Source organism: Dreissena polymorpha, chromosome 2 (genome assembly GCF_020536995.1).
Source record: "Dreissena polymorpha isolate Duluth1 chromosome 2, UMN_Dpol_1.0, whole genome shotgun sequence".
In the NCBI taxonomy this organism is placed as follows: Eukaryota; Metazoa; Mollusca; class Bivalvia; order Myida; family Dreissenidae; genus Dreissena; species Dreissena polymorpha.
In genome coordinates, this window is record NC_068356.1 from 126,458,638 (window position 1) to 126,476,194 (window position 17,557).

The 17,557-nt window shown below is 35.8% G+C and overlaps 2 protein-coding genes across 2 annotated transcripts in view; one reads left to right on the forward strand and one right to left on the reverse strand.

The window, feature by feature from the left end:
- Positions 1-1,884, reverse strand: part of LOC127868909 (guanine nucleotide-binding protein G(o) subunit alpha-like) — a 34,932-nt gene extending 33,048 nt beyond the window's left edge. The window contains exon 1 of the mRNA XM_052411061.1: positions 1,518-1,884. Coding sequence (XP_052267021.1) covers positions 1,518-1,641 — 124 coding nt within the window. The 5' untranslated portion in view covers positions 1,642-1,884. The remainder of the gene's footprint in view (positions 1-1,517) is intronic.
- Positions 1,885-2,550: 666 nt separating this feature from the next.
- Positions 2,551-13,921, forward strand: LOC127868910 (thymidine kinase 2, mitochondrial-like). The gene is made up of 10 exons (XM_052411062.1): positions 2,551-2,780; positions 3,076-3,128; positions 3,676-3,750; positions 4,206-4,259; positions 4,869-4,958; positions 5,479-5,552; positions 7,636-7,724; positions 9,867-9,946; positions 11,457-11,537; positions 12,430-13,921. The coding sequence occupies exons 1-10, from the start codon at positions 2,573-2,575 to the stop codon at positions 12,514-12,516; spliced, it is 891 nt and encodes a 296-aa protein (XP_052267022.1). The 5' UTR covers positions 2,551-2,572; the 3' UTR covers positions 12,517-13,921.
- Positions 13,922-17,557: the final 3,636 nt, after the last annotated feature.

A 17,557-nucleotide genomic window follows, 5' to 3' on the forward strand; every position in this document is an offset into this window, starting at 1 on the left:
TCTATCTATCTATCTATCTATCTATCTATCTATCTATCTATCTATCTATCTATCTATCTATCTATCTATCTATCTATCTATCTATACTGTCTAACTCCCCTTGCGGGTATTATTGACAGGTAACTACTACTATATAGTTCATAGTTCATATGAAACTAAGTACTAGAGTTGAAGAATAAGTTCATTAAATGATATCAATTATAAACTAGAAATGGCGCGGCAGAGGCCGACGCGTATCCCCACGCCGAATGTTTGACCTAGGTGTGCCCCAGGGTTGGTAATGGGGCCATGCATAGCTGAGATTGACCGTATTGTCATAAGAGAAGTTCATCATCAATTAGAAGTGAATTGGTGTAGAAATGAAGAAGTTATAGTAAAAGGCAATTTTGGGTGGGTGTGACATATGTGGGCAGGGCGCCCCAGGGTTGGTAATGGGGCCATGCATAGTTGAGATTGACCGTATTGTCATAAGAGAGGTTCAGTATCAATTTGAAGTGAATTGGTGTAGAAATGAAGAAATTATAGTAAAAGGCAATTTTGGGTGGGTGTGGTCTATGTGGGCGGGGCGCCCCAGGGTTGGTAATGGGGCCATGCATAGTTGAGATTGACTGTATTGTCATAAGAGAAGTTCAATATCAATTTGAAGTGAATCGGTGTAGAAATGAAGAAATTATAGTAAAGGCAATTTTGGGTGGGTGTGGTCTATGTGGGCGGGGCCCCAGGGTTGGTTATGGGGCCATGCATAGTTGAGATTGACCCTAATGTCATAAGAGAAGTTCAGTATCAATTTGAAGTGAATCCGTGTAGAAATGAAAAAATTATAGTAAATGGAATTTTTTGGTGGGTGTGGCCTATGTGGGCGGGCGCCCCAGGGTTGGGATTGGGGCCATGCATAGTTGAGATTGACCCTAATGTCATAACAAAAGTTCAGTATCAATTTGAAGTGAATCCGTGTAGAAATGAAAAAATTATAGTAAATGGAAATTTTTGGTGGGTGTGGCCTATGTGGGCGGGGCGCCCCAGGGTTGGGAATGGGGCCATGCATGGTTGAGATTGACCATATTGTCATAGGTGAGGTCCAGTATCAATTTGAAGTGAATCGGTGTAGAAATAAAGAAGTAAATGTAAAATAACCTAAAAAAATGAGTAATAATTTCTGACGCGGCCCCACCCCAACCCCTATAACTTTTGACCCAGGGGTCAGATCAAAATTCCAAATAGTGCAGGGTCGCACATATGCTCATAGCTACCATGTGTGTAAATTTCAAGGTTCTAGTGCTTTTAGTGTAGGAGGAGATAGTGGCCAGGACGGACGGACAGACGGACGGACAGACGGACGGACAGACGGACGGACGGACGGACGGCGGAGATCACCACAATATCCCCACCTTTTTTTCAAAAAGCGTGGGGATAATGATGGATGATTGTGTCCTGGGTGATATATTTTATATCATAATATGCCAAATAACTTATAATAACTCCATATATATTATCTTAATACAATAAATGAATATTACCTAAAAGCAGTATTTTCACCACATTTTCGTCTTGTCTCGCCCACTTGTGTATCTGTCTATCTATCTCATCACTGCGAGCACGTGCCTTTAATTCCTCTTGGTCTAAGCTAAGACATGAACCCATACTTTTTTAACTTCATATTAAACACTTTCTTAAAAAAAATAAGTCCAAATAAATCCAGTAAAAAATTAAATAGATCGATTCCTCGCAAGTTAATACGATTTGTTCTGTGTATCAATTAATATGTGTATTCATGAACGACTTAAAAACGTTGGTGATCACGTTGACACTATAATACTATAATAACAACGTTTCGTAAAGTGTGTCATTCATGATGCATTACCCGACTAGGTAATCTGAGGTAACTCACCTAAGCTCGGACTGTAGCAGCCAATCAAAATCGTAGAGCAAAATGTGGGCGGGACTCGTCTAATGTGTCATTAGACATGTCGACTGATTGTGAAAGTTCGAACTTTAAATAAAGTTAACTACACTAAACGCTTTTAAAAAAAGAATTGTAAAAATGTGCCAACAAATTTCTTTCTTGCAACTGGTGGTCAGTTCGTATTCTTTCAACGATTTACCACCCATTGAAATCCTACAAAATTTAGCATTTGGTCAATAGAAGGGATGCAACTCTTTCCATCCCAGCACGTGCAGCGGCCGAGTGAGCAAGGTTACATATCTCGTGAGATGTGCGTTCACTTCTAAATTTATATTGAAAACAATTGCTGACAGTGCATAAAACGCATCTTATGGCTGTGTATTTGGATGGATTTTCACAATGCATGGAAATACATATGCAAAAGTATCATGAACTAAGTGAAAGTGTAGACGAGTGTCAATTATTTGACTTTCATCAAATTATTACGCAATTTGTGATTGAAAGATTGAAAACGAACGTGGCTGCCTAACAATTTTCACATTTTGCGTACACACTATGCAAAGGAAAATATCAATTTAAAAATTACATTAAAGGAAAAGCATAAGTTAAGAAAACACTATGAAAGTGTGGGAATAGGTCACGTTTATTTTTGTTCATCGTTTACTGAAGATGGCGCTTCTGTTTCGCTCAGCCAATCAATATGCGCGCCTCGCTGAATACTGTTTGGCGGACTTTTTGATATCTTTTGGTGGGAATACAGAAAGCGCCATTAGAGACGCCTCAAAGAGACGGAAAAAAATTTTCTGCAGAAGGGCTTTCTCTATAGAATATTCAACGATGTTGGGTACAAATCAACTAAGGCAGCTCTCCTCTAAAGGTTAGTGAAAGTTTTAACGCAATCCTTTGCTCGTAAAATGCTGATCTCAAAAATATTTTAGGCTAGTGCATCATGAAAATATCCTCAATTTAATCCCAGCAAAAGGCTACACAGACGGTTAATCTTAAGTATCAGCATACATTCACTTTTTCAAGAAGTGTACACGTGCTTGTTAAAATATTTTACATGCATATTATTTCAATTCACAACGTTTTTACTGTCGTTCATTGACATTGTTTCACTGATGTTGGGTCTGCATCTCATTTGCTTTCTTTTAAAAAATCTTTGTTTGCAGTCTTAAATGAGGACAACATTCAACTTCCACTCAAGCCTGGACGAAAATACACAGTATGTATCTTGATTGTTTTTATAGCACTTTTTTGTAGTTTTGATAACGCTTCATTATTGTTATCAGTGATTATCTTGCACAAATTCGATAATTGGGCAAAGTACCGGTACATTAAGTTGCAATAATTTAACTATCAGCTTTATAACCCAAATGGTTGCTGAGAGCTGCCATAGCAAAAATCATCAAAGGCTTTGGGAGTACGTTTATATGGACTTAGGTACCACCCCAATTAAAAATCGAAATTGGGACAAAATGTGTAGTGAAGTCTTCAGATTGGGAAATTATTGTATTGGATTTGTTGCTAACAAATTCTTCAAAATTGATAACTAAGTGTTGTCAAGTTGTCAATATTATTTAAACTTAGTTCAAGCCAAAGAGCTGCATAGGTAAATGAACTTAATTTTTCATTTAATTTATTTAAAAAAATCTTTAGGATTTTTTCTGATAGTTTGGGAAATTTTTAGTTTTTCCTGATTGGGAAAGTGCTGTTTTCTGGTGAAAAGATGGAAAAAATTGCTGCTAATGGATAATTATTTGTAATTTTAGGTATCAATTGAGGGAAATATTGGATGCGGAAAAACAACTTTGTTGGAATATTTCAAGTCCTCTAAAGTTGTTGAAGTAAGTAAAAATCTAATAACTATGACTGTTCTTTTAATACAAACCAAATATATTTTCTGTATAAACAGACGTCATGTACGATAAGAAATAAAACTGGTATTGTTCTGAGTAAATCTGCTTATTACCAAGTGCACAAATTGAAATTTATTTACTGTTTCAGTATTCATATTGAAAATATTACATTTTTATATCAAAATCTGATATGTACCAGTAGGTACAACAAATTCTGTCCGTTTAAGCCACCAAAGATATTTTGGTCAAATATTGGTTCCCGATAAAATTTATAAAAAGAATAAATACTTGAATATGTTACTTTGAAAGGATTTTAAGTTAATAATCTAATCAGCAGTTGTATTTTAGGCAACAACTTGTTACAAGTGTTACATGATCTAATCAGCAGTTGTATTTTTAAGCAATAAAGGGTTCTATGATCTCATCAGCAGTTTTTATTTTAGGCAATAAAGGAGCCTGTGAGTCAGTGGACCAATGTTCAGGGACACAATGCTCTGGTAAGACATTGTATATTACTTCTCTTAATTACTTCTTGTTAGTTAGCTTTTCCATGATTTTATAAGTTAAAAGCTTTTAAATAAAAGTTTTGAACACATACTCGTCTATATGATACTGAATTAAAACATTCTATGTCAATATACATCGAATATTTAGAGATTCATTTATAATCTTTTTTAGCTTACACACCTGAGCACAAACTGGTTCTGTCGTAACTCGTCTGTTGTCAACATTCACCTTGCAAACACTCTAAAAGGCCACATTTTTTTCCCAAGTGTCACGCAATCTGAACAGAACATTTGTCTAAATGAATGATATCTCAGTAGTGTTTGAAACTGGGTGAATGGTATCAAAAACTGGATCATATAAACTAAAATGCGTGTAATTAATCTTTAGGCCACATTTTTACCCAATCATTATGATATTTGCCCAGAATATCTTAACCAAAGTCTAAAATGGTTCTTGAAACATCATAGAAGCAGACCAAAACAGTTCAGCTCCTTCAGGTCTCAAGTTAGCATAATTGTTATTATAATCTTTGATGTAGGTTCTGTCATCAATATGAACTTCTTTTCATTTGTTGATTCAACTCTTCTATGTTATTGTAGCAACTGCTTTATGACGACCCGTCTCGCTGGAGTTTCTCGTTCAATATCTACGCCCAGTTGACAAGAGTACAGATGCACACTAAACCACACGTAAGTACTCATACCCTCTTGGAAACGTATGTACTCACTACCAACTTGGAAACTTATGTACTCACTACCAACTTGGAAACGTATGTACTCACTACCAACTTGGAAACGTATGTACTCACTACCAACTTGGAAACGTATGTACTCACTACCAACTTGGAAATGTATGTACTCACTACCAACTTGGAAACGTATGTACTCACTACCAACTTGGAAACTTATGTACTCACTACCAACTTGGAAACGTATGTACTCACTACCAACTTGGAAACGTATGTACTCACTACCAACTTGGAAACGTATAACTCACTACCCATTTGGAAAACTTAGTGCTTCTTTGGGATATGACAATTATTTTGAACTTAGTAAGCAGATACATATTATTATTATTTTTAGAGATTCAATGAATGACATATTTCACCAACTCAAACATTAACAGACAGAGAGATTTTTTATTCGAGACTTAAAACATTAATTGCACATTTTACCTATAGTATATTGTATAAATATTGCATATTTTCAGAATAAACAAGTAAAAATGTTGGAGCGGTCTTTATACAGCACAAGGCACTGCTTTGTTGAAAATGATTTCAGAAAGTAAGTTTTCACATATAAATATTGTATAAACTTATCCTGTTCTTAAAATTGTTATGTTTTCTTTACTATAAATAAAAATAGTGCAAAGTTGTTTTATTTAAAAATTTAATAGGTATTGAACAAAGAACAATAAAGAGTTTGGCTTAACAACATGACCATTATGCAATTCTTTATGGCCTGGCATTTTTATGCCCCCGGTAGGGTGGCATATAGCAGCTGAACTGTCAGTCAGTCTGTCCATCCGAAAACTTTAACATTGGCCATAACTTTTGCAATATTGAAGATAGCAACTTGATATTTGGCATGCATGTGTATCTCATAAAGCTGCACATTTTGAGTGGTGAAAGGTCAAGGTCATCCTTCAAGGTCAAAAGTAAAAAAAAAATACAATCCAAGGGAAGTAATAAGCTTTAAAAGCTCTAAACCTGCCAAATGATATACTGAAATTTTATAACCTGCCAAATGATATATTGACATTTATTTCAAAGCGGCGCAGAAGGGGACATTGTGTTTCTGACAAACTCATCTCTTGTTTAGACCTGGTTATGATTTCAGGCTTTTACATTCAGTATTTTTTCCCTCAATACTCTACAGGGAAAAACAACTTTACTGGTCAAATAAAGCAAATAACTGGTTATTGGGAAAATTCATGTTGTGATATCTTGAAATTGGGACTTTTGGTCTTTTTAATTGCTTGATACTTATTGGACACTCCGTGCAAAATATTCTTCCTGGGACATGCCCAAATTTTTCTACCAAAGTTGGCATATTAAGAACAAAATATAACGAAAGACGTACACCTAAAAATGAAATTATCATCATGTTACAAACTGTAAATGTAAAGACTGTTAAATTTTTACACTAAGGCTACTCAGTAGGTCAGGTGACAAAACAGCTGAGTGTTTTCAACAGCAGCCATCAATCAGGCTGATGACTTAGTTTAATTTTTGTTTAGTACCTGTACTTATTATAAACTATTGTTTCTCATTCTGCAATAAGGTTAAAAATTAAAAACTTTGGTGGCAAAATCTATGGATAATTAAAGTTATAATGGAATGATTCATTGATAGAATGTGCTGTTTTAGTAACGCAAGGTACTTGTGGTTACACAGAATTTTTTTCCTTCTTTATAAAGTACCCGTAAAAGGTACTTTCCCTTTTTAAGAAAATCTACAAAATTCCCAATTGCCGTTAAAAAAATCTCGTAAACGGAAGGAAAATTTCTTAAATTTTGTTCCAAAACTGCATTATCTGCAAGTGAACAATTAAAATGAGCACTGACAATGAACATTTCAAGACAAAATGAATGTATATCAATATTTGAGTTGATATGTGCTATTAAAACCAAGCAATTAAAAAGACCCATAATTCCCAATTGGGAGATTTCACAACGCAAAATTTTCCAATTGCAGGGTTTTTGCGCTAATTCCCAATTGGTATGGTACAGGTACTTTTCCCAATTGGGGAAGAAAAATCGCTGTTACAAGCAAGTTATTGATTTTCTTTGTTTGTTTATCTTAAATGCAATTTCAGAACTAAACAGACGCAACTTTTCTTCAAAGTGAGATCTTTTTTGTTGAACAATGGGAATTTTGGAAAAATTCGCTGCATTCTTAACAGCCCTCATATGTTTTTGTTCGTGATAAGCCAATTTCTGGCTTTGTTATATAAGAATTTCAGGGCTTGAAAGTTTCACTCATTTAAGTGATTAACATGCATGTTCTGTCGTGCTTTAAGATGTTATCGCATCGGTTGAATTGATTGAGTCTCAATCTGAGACCACTCACTTAAGCTGTCAGTTGACAGGACGCATCTTATTAGGTGCATTGTCAAAGAATTTATTTGGGAACAATAAGCTGGGCTCTGGGAAAATATGGCTTAATAATCGTGCATTAAGTGTAATCCAAGATTAGCCTGTGCAGACTTTTCAGACAGGGGCAACACTTCCGGCATATAGACTATAATAGTGGATTTTAGTGAACAAGAGATTTCCTTACAACAAAAAATTCAATAAGAGCGGAGACTGCACATGCTAATCTGGGACAACACTTTACGCAATGTACATGGTCATGTTATTTTTCAGTAAAACCATAAATGGTCTGGAGTACGCCATACTCAACGAGTGGTTTGACTACCTCACAGAGATGCCAGAGACTGGAATGGATCTTATTGGTAGGAACCAAAACTGTTCTACACTGATAACGTTATACTTTCATTGGTAACTCACAAGAAATTAAACATTTGTTTTTACCTTAAGGCACTCCTTTCCATGCTTTTGCCCAACTAAACCAAACTGCTTTGAATTATGCGATTCAGTAAAGCAAAAATGTGAAAGTTTGCTGTTGGCTGAGAGTGAGCACGGTTGACAGTTACGCCATCTACCAGTCTTTACATTTTTAGCTCACCTGAAAATTGTGATGAAGCTGTCCTTTGGATTGCCCTGTAGATACTGTGACCGTATTTTCACTGATTTAAAAGTCTTGTAGGTATTTAAGGTACAAGTTTTAGTCATACGCAGTGCGCTTCAATATTTGAGCCATGATCTGGAAAATGGGGCTTAATTCAGGTGTCCCAGATAAGCTTGTGCTGTCCACCCAGATTAGCCTGTCAGTCTGCATAGGCTTATCTGGGACACAACTACGCACATGCATTAAGCCCTGTGTCCCATAACACAGCTCCACTATTGATGTATTACAGTAGACTCTGCCAATACCGGACTCTCTGAATACCGGAACTCCAGATTCCGAACGGTCGGGCCAGTCCTGTATTTTCTCCTATTTCTTTGTTAAAAAATGTCTCTGAACTCTCTGAAAACCGGAAACCGAACAGATATCTCCGTGAATTTGGCCATTTTCAACGTAAAATACATTGAGTACACCGGACGGTCCAAATTCTCAAGATGCCCGAGGCGTGAAAATTACAATACCTAGTCAGCTCAGCGTATGCAGTGTCACACATTTTGCTTGCGCAATCATCAATAATCTGATTAAACATACCATAAAGGTGTCAAGTTGGTACCGCGCTAAGGAAGTCTGATTAAATAATGTTAAACTAACTGTGAATATCTATAATAGATGTGCGATAACACCAAAAAGTGATTGACTCGATCGTTTTATTAAGCTTATGATAAGCAATTTAATTACAAACTTAATGCATGCTGTTGGGACGATCACTTTCTTGTGATCTTCTTGGGTTGTTTAAAAGATCTTATAGTCATGTTATTAACGCTTAAATGGTTGTTAGTCAGATAAAACTGTGAGAAATATGACCGTTAAATATCCTCCATGTGTCTGCAAATTCATTCATTGCCTTTTTTAAATTTCAAACGCATCTTCAGTATTAATAGTCTCAATTCTATAAATCTTCTCGAGTCGTTATTCATCAAAATTGTCTTTGAGGTTAAATTAATTCAGAGCTATTTTTAGTGAACTCGAACACGACTCACTCGCCTATATGACAAATGTCAAGTATGTACATGTATAAAGCACCACACTCACTTTGGGATTAATCAAAACAAGTCGGTATGGAATGTTTTTTGCTATTAATCGAATAAAAACACATTTTTGGAAGAATGCTTTAAACATAAACCTTCCATGAGTACAATTATCACATGGTACATGTAACAGGGTTTTTTTTCCACTTTTTGGGAAGATAGCCCATGGCTTTGGAATTGGGAATTTTATCGGCATTTTCATGAAATTGGGAAAATAAATTAATTAGCCTTTTTTTCCACACGATAAGTCCACTGATTAGGCAAATACTAAATTTGATATAACCCTTTATAATCATTCAAATTAAAAAATTAAAAGAACAAAATCATATAATACTTTGTTATATGTAATTGAATTAAAATTGAGATAAAATACACATAAGATTTCTCAAAAAAAAAAAAAAAAATTTTTTTAGTTTTTTTTGAAATTGGGAATTTTTTGCCACATTTTGGGAAAAAAGTATACTTTTTGGGATTGGGAACATAGCCGAATTTCGGCTGTAAAATCGGGCCAAAAAAAACCCTGTGTAAATGTATATGGTTTGTTTTATTCTTATATGATTTTGTACACAATGCATACAATGTTTATTTCGGCAAAATGCATACTCTTGGTAAACCGGAACTCTCTGAAAACCAGACGATCAGGCCGGTCCCCAGACAGTCTGGTTTACAGAGAGTCTACTGTACATGCTTTAGTACTTGACACAGAAAATTAAAGAGAGGAGCTATGAGCCTTATTTTATTATGTCAAATTAATTGCATAATCCAGTTAGGTATCTGTGTAATCAGCTCTGCCATTTTACAAATCCTTTGTTTTATGATAGTTTACCTGCGTGCAGACCCCAAAGTGTGCTTTGAGCGAATCAGAAAGAGGTCGAGAAAGGAAGAGGCTGGAGTGCCCTATGTAAGTCTAAATATTTGATACACAGTTGGAAGTGTTGATTGCATTCACCAAAAGGTATTGTTGCTATTTCATGACATATTTCTTGTTCAGCATAAGCTGAGGAAATTTGATGTGTGGTAGTTGAAATGAAAACCTAGCTTGGGATTTTGTTTGGAGTTCATTGGGTCACTGTTAAAAACAGCTCATTGGTGGTAAGTTTTGATTGACCAGTCATAAATTTTTGGATGTAGCAAGCTCGCATGTGGATCTATTTTAACATTGTATTTGGGGTTATTGTTTGCCAAAAATATATAAACAGTTTCTGCTTTATACTCCACAGTTTGAATGCTAATTTTGTGAGTAATAGCTAATGTAAACAGCTAGGTTGGAATTGCATTTGGGGCTAGTTAGGTCAACGTCACTGTCATTTAAAATAGAAAAACAGAAAACAGGTGATTTCCAGTCAATGACATTAGTTTGCACCAACCAATCTTGATGAAACTTGGGATTAAGCAAGCTTGCATGAAGACATAGCCTGGGGTTGTATTTGGTTAATATAGGGTAAAGGTCAAGGTCACTGTAACTTAAAATAGAAAAATGGGCTACTCCTAACTTGATTTTTCATAAAGGTAGCTTTTTCAAAAAATAAAAGTTAATTTCCAGGATGAAAACACTTTTTGATGGAGCCTGGAGGTCTTTTACTGAAATTTTGTGTGTATGTAGATTAATACAAGAAGACTTGGCATGGGAGTTGATTTTGGGCCAGTATGATTAAACTCACGGCCATTGCTAATGAAATTAAAAGAAATCAATATATGCCTAATAACTTTGGTTTGAATGGGAATATTGTGCTGACATGTGTGTAGGTAGCATACTTGTATACCCAGCTTGAGATGACATTTTGGACCAGTTTGAACAAGGTCACTGTTTCTTAGTACAAAATATGTTTCCTATTTTATTTTATTGGGGTTTTCTGAAATTATGTGTTTTGATAGTACTGTAGCATAACATCTAGCTTGTGATTGTATTAGGACCATTTTGATCAAGGTCACTGCTACTTAAAATAGAAAAAGGGCTCTCCGCCAAATAATTTGAGTTTAAAGGGAACTGATCGCTTTTTGTCAAAGACAATTTTCTGAAACATTTTGAAAGATTCAATGGTCTTGTTTATAATACCCGGGAAGGTGCTTTTTGTGTTTATATAGATGTTAATGTAAATATTTTAAACAATACCAAATATATTACAATTTTGTTTGTACATTTAATGACATTTTTCAACAAAATGAAATTCTGTGAACAAGTCCCTTTAAATGGAGGTATTGCGCTAACATTTTCTTTGTAAAAAGCGTAAACATTTAAAACTTGGGTTCCTGGCGTTAGCATGTTTCTTGTAAGTTTTAAGTCCAATTTTCTTAAAAACTTGTGAATGTTTTGCAAATTTGTCATCTGTAATTATTTTTTCAATTGATGAATCAAACAGGTTATTTTACATCACTATCCTCTATTAAGGATTTTCATGCTGCCATTTCAGAAACTGATAGAAGACCTCCACAACTTGCATGAGGAATGGCTCCTGAAGCAGAAATGTGGCAAGTTACCTGCACCCGTCCTGGTAAACACTTTGCTTTGGATTGTCTTAAAGTTTTGTCTGTTGTACAGTATTAATTAAATCTGTGTACATAGAGTACATGGTTTAATTAAGTACAATATTACTTAAAATCGTATTCATCATACATGTATTGACTGTGTTGTTTGAAGTTGCTACGTTAGTTCATAATGCAATCAAGACATTATTAATTGTATATGACAGTTTATCATTTTAAGCTCTCACAAAATGGGAGGCATAAAGCATTGCGCTTGCCTGTATATGTATATGTTCATCCTGTAGCTTAAGTTTTAAATTCCTCTGGAACAGGGACGACATTTTCCGCCTATACTGGATTTTTGCTAAGAAGAAACTTCCTTTAAACCAAAAAAAAAAAAAAAGTAGTCCCTGATTACAGTGCTCCAGCTAGGCCTAAATTGAAGGGCGCCCTGCCCTCCCGAACCTCTGCCCTGCCCTTCCTAGGCCCCCCCCCCCCCCCCCCCCGCCCTTAAAAAAAAGAAGAATTTATTATTATTTTTTAACATAATGATGTTTGATAAATCTCTTATTACAATACATTGTAATTAATGTATTCCTCATAGTAGACATTATATTTGAATTGTTTAATAACAATGGAAATAATATATTCTAACGATTATTAATAACATATAAATTAACATGCAAGAAGAAGCATTCCAGAAACGCCTGCGCGCTCGAAAGTGCCCTTTTGATAAAATACTGCGCGTCCAAAGTGTCCTTTAGACAAAAAACCCTCTGCCCTTTTCAAATCCTAGCTGGAGCACTGCTGATAAGCCTGTGCAGACTGCAGGCACTAATTTAGTACAACACTTTACTCACATGCATTTAGACCAGTTTTCACTATAACCCTGTTCAAATATTTAAAGTTTCTGCCTTTTAGGTGCTGGATGCCAACAACGAATATCACAAGATGACAGAAATATATGAAGAAAAGAAACATGAAATTCTGTGCGGTGTGAAGGCATGACCCTAGAAGGGGTTGCTGACAAACTTCTATGGTAGCTCTGTGGTTCCTTTTAATGCTCAGAAATCCAGTGGTATTACAATAGTGAACACAATAATTTATATTATTGTGTGCATTTTAATATAGCTAAATTTGTTTACTTATAACTAATGTTACGGATTTAGGGACAAACGTTTTAGACAAAGGTGGTTCTATATTTGTGTTCATGATATGTTTTTAATTTTATTTTCAGACAATTTTAAGGCATTGAAGTACAGAATGTGTTCATAATTGTTTATTCTGGCTATTTTAAATTCTTGCCAAATTTAGATTAATTTCCCTGGTGCAGTTGTTTGATTTTTTTACCATGACATTCTATGATATTTTTACATGAGTATGGTCATTTATCTTGTATAAGCACCATATTGTTCATTATTGGTTCCAAGTGTTTGGACATCTTTTATTTTTAATTGTAGACTATTATATTGATTTAAGAGTTTATTACCTCCAGTTTGAAGTCTGTGGTTATGAACTGGTAATAATATGCATTTATGCTGAAATATGTTTCCCATTTAAACAAAACATGATGCTTAAACATTGTTTACATACGGCGTATCTATAAATGTTTGTGTGTTTATGTATTTTTGTTTAAAATAACTTCTTTGTAAGAAGATATTCTTGTATCTAGACCAAGTAATCGGTAATTCACAGGATAAAAAAGGTGATATACTGTAATGAGCCACATTCTGGGGAAAATGGGCTTAATGCATGCGTGAAATGGGTTTAATGAATGTACTTTACATGCCGTCCAAGATTTGCCCGTGCAGTCTGCACAGGCGCATCAGAGACAACACTTACAACCTAGACTGGATTTTGAATAGAAGAGATTTTTTGTTGTCCCCTATTAGTCTGTGCGGACTACATAAGCAAACCTTGGACGGCATGTAAAGCACATTCATTAAGCCCAGTTTTACTAGGAGACCTGTGTACCATTGATGCATACAAATCCAAGGAAGAATATGCTAAAGGGTCGATCACATTTTATTGATCTCAGAACATGTATACAGTGTAAACAGACTATAACGAGTAAACGTTCAAATGTCATTGGTACTGTAATAATTGAACCATTTTACAAGAATGAATGTTTTGTTTGTAAATCACGTAAGTTTATATTTTTATTGCCTCATAACAGACTTTGTGCTACATGGTGTGTTCATTTTATTTTTAATGTCTTTTATTGAGAATGAGACACGCATTGTGTATGTGTTGTGGTTTTGCTTTTATCTTTTCTCTACTGTCTTATTTATATGCATCCAGTTGTTGGTGCCTCTTACTCCATATTGTGTGTGTGAATATTTTGTGTGTAAAGAATATTAGTGCATATAGTTTTGATTACAAAATAATATAAAAAATAAAATATATATAATTACGTCTTCCATTTGGCTTAGTTTGACCATTCTTCTAGTTAAGTGTGTTTAAACAGTTTACATTGCAGAAGTAAATTGATATTTACAGGCTGGTCAATGGCCATTCAGCCTGCATTTTAAGACAGTGTTAATATATTTTAGAATGTAAAAGAAAATATAGCAGCAAAACAGAATAGACGCTGGTATTGCCTGTAAATTGTTATTAAGATTGACATCAGACTGGTCTTTGTTATGCCTTATGCAGGTAGTATGCACTGAAGTTAATCTCCTTTTCGTCTAGTAGAGCAGTCCATTTGAACCGCGCTTTGAGAAAACCGGGCTTAATACATGTGCTCGAAAGGTTGTAATAGATGAGCCTAGACAGTCTGCACAAGGCTAATCGGGGAACACTCCGCTTGTATCGTACTTTGTGTTTTAGGTTATCCCTTTGAAAAAGCAAGTTTAGGTTGAAAGTGTCGTCCTCGCTTAGCTTGTGCATACACTAGAAGTACTACGCATAAGCCCTGTTTTCCAAGAGCGCAACTTATTTTACACTGATGGCTTCATCTCTGAAATATTCACTTGTGTTGCGTGTGACCTTTCCCAATCTACCCGGCCTAATTTTACCAATAAATTTGACTTCACCTAATTACAAACCACATCGCTTGGTACAAAACTTGGATAGTGACAAGTGTTGCGTATCCCAAATTCGCCCATTTCATCCAACTACTTTTGCCGTGGCTCTGGTGACTGTTACTGGAATGGGAATGCATTCAGATCACCTATTTTACCATAATGTATAGCACTAAGATGGCTTGCAACTTAACATAGTGGTTTACAATGCCCTATCCACCAACATAGCACAGCCTTCTATTTGGCCTTGTTGAGAACTGTTCCTCGCTCTGGGAAAACTGAGTTTAATTCTTGCGCGTCATGTGTCGTCACAGATTATCCTTGGCAGTCCGCATAGGCTTATCAAGGATGACATTTTCCGCCTTAACCGGATTTTCACAAAGGGACTTCCCTGAACCGAAAAAAAAGCTGAAAATGTCCCTGATTAGAATGTTCCGGCTGCAAAGTCTCATCTGGAACGACACTACGCATATGCATGCAACGCAGTTTTTCGAGAGCGAGGCTCGTATGTTTATGTGAGATAAATTTCCTGGTACTTAAGGACGGAATTACATTTTGTAAACTGTTTTTTCACGACACAAGTTCCTGAGATTTCCTGTAATACTAGTTTAACAACTTACCGGAAAAGGTTACGTTTGCGTGCGATTTAAAAAGATAACCTTTGCCGAAAAATACTCGCACATTTAACTATACCAACGTGTTGGTTAAGCAGGCTAGTTGTGCTGCGTTTGTCAAAATCCACGATAAATAAACAAGAACCATTTCTTCCATGAATTGATAAAAGTTTGCGAACACGCACTTATGAAATGTACAGCAACTGGCGATGCAGCCCTGTCCTGTATTTGTTGTTCAACTAAATACCATGCAAGTACTCATGAGTACTCATGGGCAAGCCAAAGAGACGCGTCGCATGTGGATATTATGTTAGTATAATTGTAAATAACAAAACTGCGACTCTGCGACTCTTTCTGTAGAGAAAAAACATCGAGCTGCACCACTACTACAGCTTATTTCCTGTTTTTTCTGCAACTACATCTTACCAATAACACTGGAAAAAGCTATTTTTTCTCGAGTTGTATGTACATAAAATGACAAAGATGAATAAAAAACGAATGGCGTAAATTGCTAGATTTCTTGGTCGATCATCGCCAAACCATTCCGATAGCAATAAAAGATAGATCTATAAGGTTTTCAACAAAAAAACAACACTATTTTTTTTGTTCCTACAAGACGGAATGAAATAGAACATACATAACAAAATGATTCAGCCATGATTTATTGGTATTGGTTTTCTAAATTTTATAATAAATATTTAAAAAAAATATCAGAAAACTGCATCTTGTTTCGATAAAGCCGGGAACAGTTTGATTCTGCATAAAATCGGCATGCATTTTTGCACCGATTAAATCTGCGCTGGCTACAGCTGATACTTCTCCTTATTTTGCGTCGTTCTAACATTAAATATTCTACTTACTGAAGGCGTCTTTTGAAAACGAAATTAAAAGATATTAAACTAGTTTTATTTAATCGGTTACCACTTTAGCAATGGACCCCACGACCTTCTGAGGCAAAATCTACCGGATTGCAATCACTGGGTTTCCATGAAGCGGACAGCAAAGGCGTTTTCCATTGTTTTTGGCATTAAATGTTCGATCCTGAACACGCATCGATGAATGTAGCGCCGTTAAATGTCGCATCGCCGTTATATGTCGCAGGCTACGAGATTTGTCGCAACGTTGACGATAAATGTCGCAAGGAAGGATAACTTCCGCAAATCCTACTGACGATATATGTCGAAACTTGAACGATAAATGACGCAAAAATTTCAAATGCCGATATATGTCGCAACATTAACGATAAATGTCGCACACCTTTGAAGGTCATGTTAAAATGAAAAGTTGAAGTAAAAATGACTAAAACTCTCAGGTTAGATCTACATTAACCGACGAGGTTTATTTGGGCTGACTTCCACCAGAATGGTCAGTTTTTAGTTAATATTGTCCGAAATGGTCAGTTGTGGTCAGTATTTTCCATATTTGTCAGCTGCGGTGAAGATCGACCGAAGCGGTCATATTTATTCATTTCGACCGAAAACGTTAAACTGTAGTAAAAAATGACAAAATCCTTGTTTTTTTAAATTGGTCGGAAATCGGAAAAGCGAGGGGCCCGTAAGTTTTTGCTTTGGGTTTAAGGCCGTTTCGACAAGTTTGGTTATATAAGGTCAGTCTGACAGGAACCGTCTGGGTAGAACAACATGTGAATGCCTCGGTATTTCTGCTGGAGACTGACAGCTTTGCCATCTTTGAATCAGCGATAGAAGGCGAATATTCTTGAATAGAATCATCGATCCAGGATCACACCGGGACCTCTGGTCCCAACCTCTGTGCTCAGCTCTTTGGGTAATTATGGGGCCGTTAAATGTCGCATCGCCGTTATATGTCGCAGGCTACGAGATTTGTCGCAACGTTGACGATAAATGTCGCAAGGAACGATAACTTTCGCAAATCCTACTGACGATATATGTCGAAACTTTAACGATAAAAGTCGCAAAAATTTCAACTGCCGATATATGTCTTTAAACATGTAGCACAATAATATACAACTTATATCTTAATAAAAACAGTCAGATTAATGACAACTAGATGTACATAATTTATTATCAGTATAAAGCCATAGCGTGATTTTGACTGGCCGGGTGTCATTTGAAAGCTATATTATCTCGTTCCGTCACTTTTCGTCACTGAAATAATGACCGATTTTAGGGACCACTTCAGATAAAATATTTTTGCGTTTGTGACTTTTGGTAGTCCCTCATTGTTTTTAGCAATGAAAGTATCCCTAAAGTCATCCTCTCCGGAACTAGAAAATATGGCTTTCAAATGACACAAGGCCAGTCCATATCCCGCAATGTTTTCAGCTGTTGGTCGCTTTAGAGTTCCTCTATGCAACAGCACGTCTAACAATCTAATGTTCTTTGCCTTTAAGGCTTTTCATGACTTAAACAAACTGAATTATGGATTGCAGTA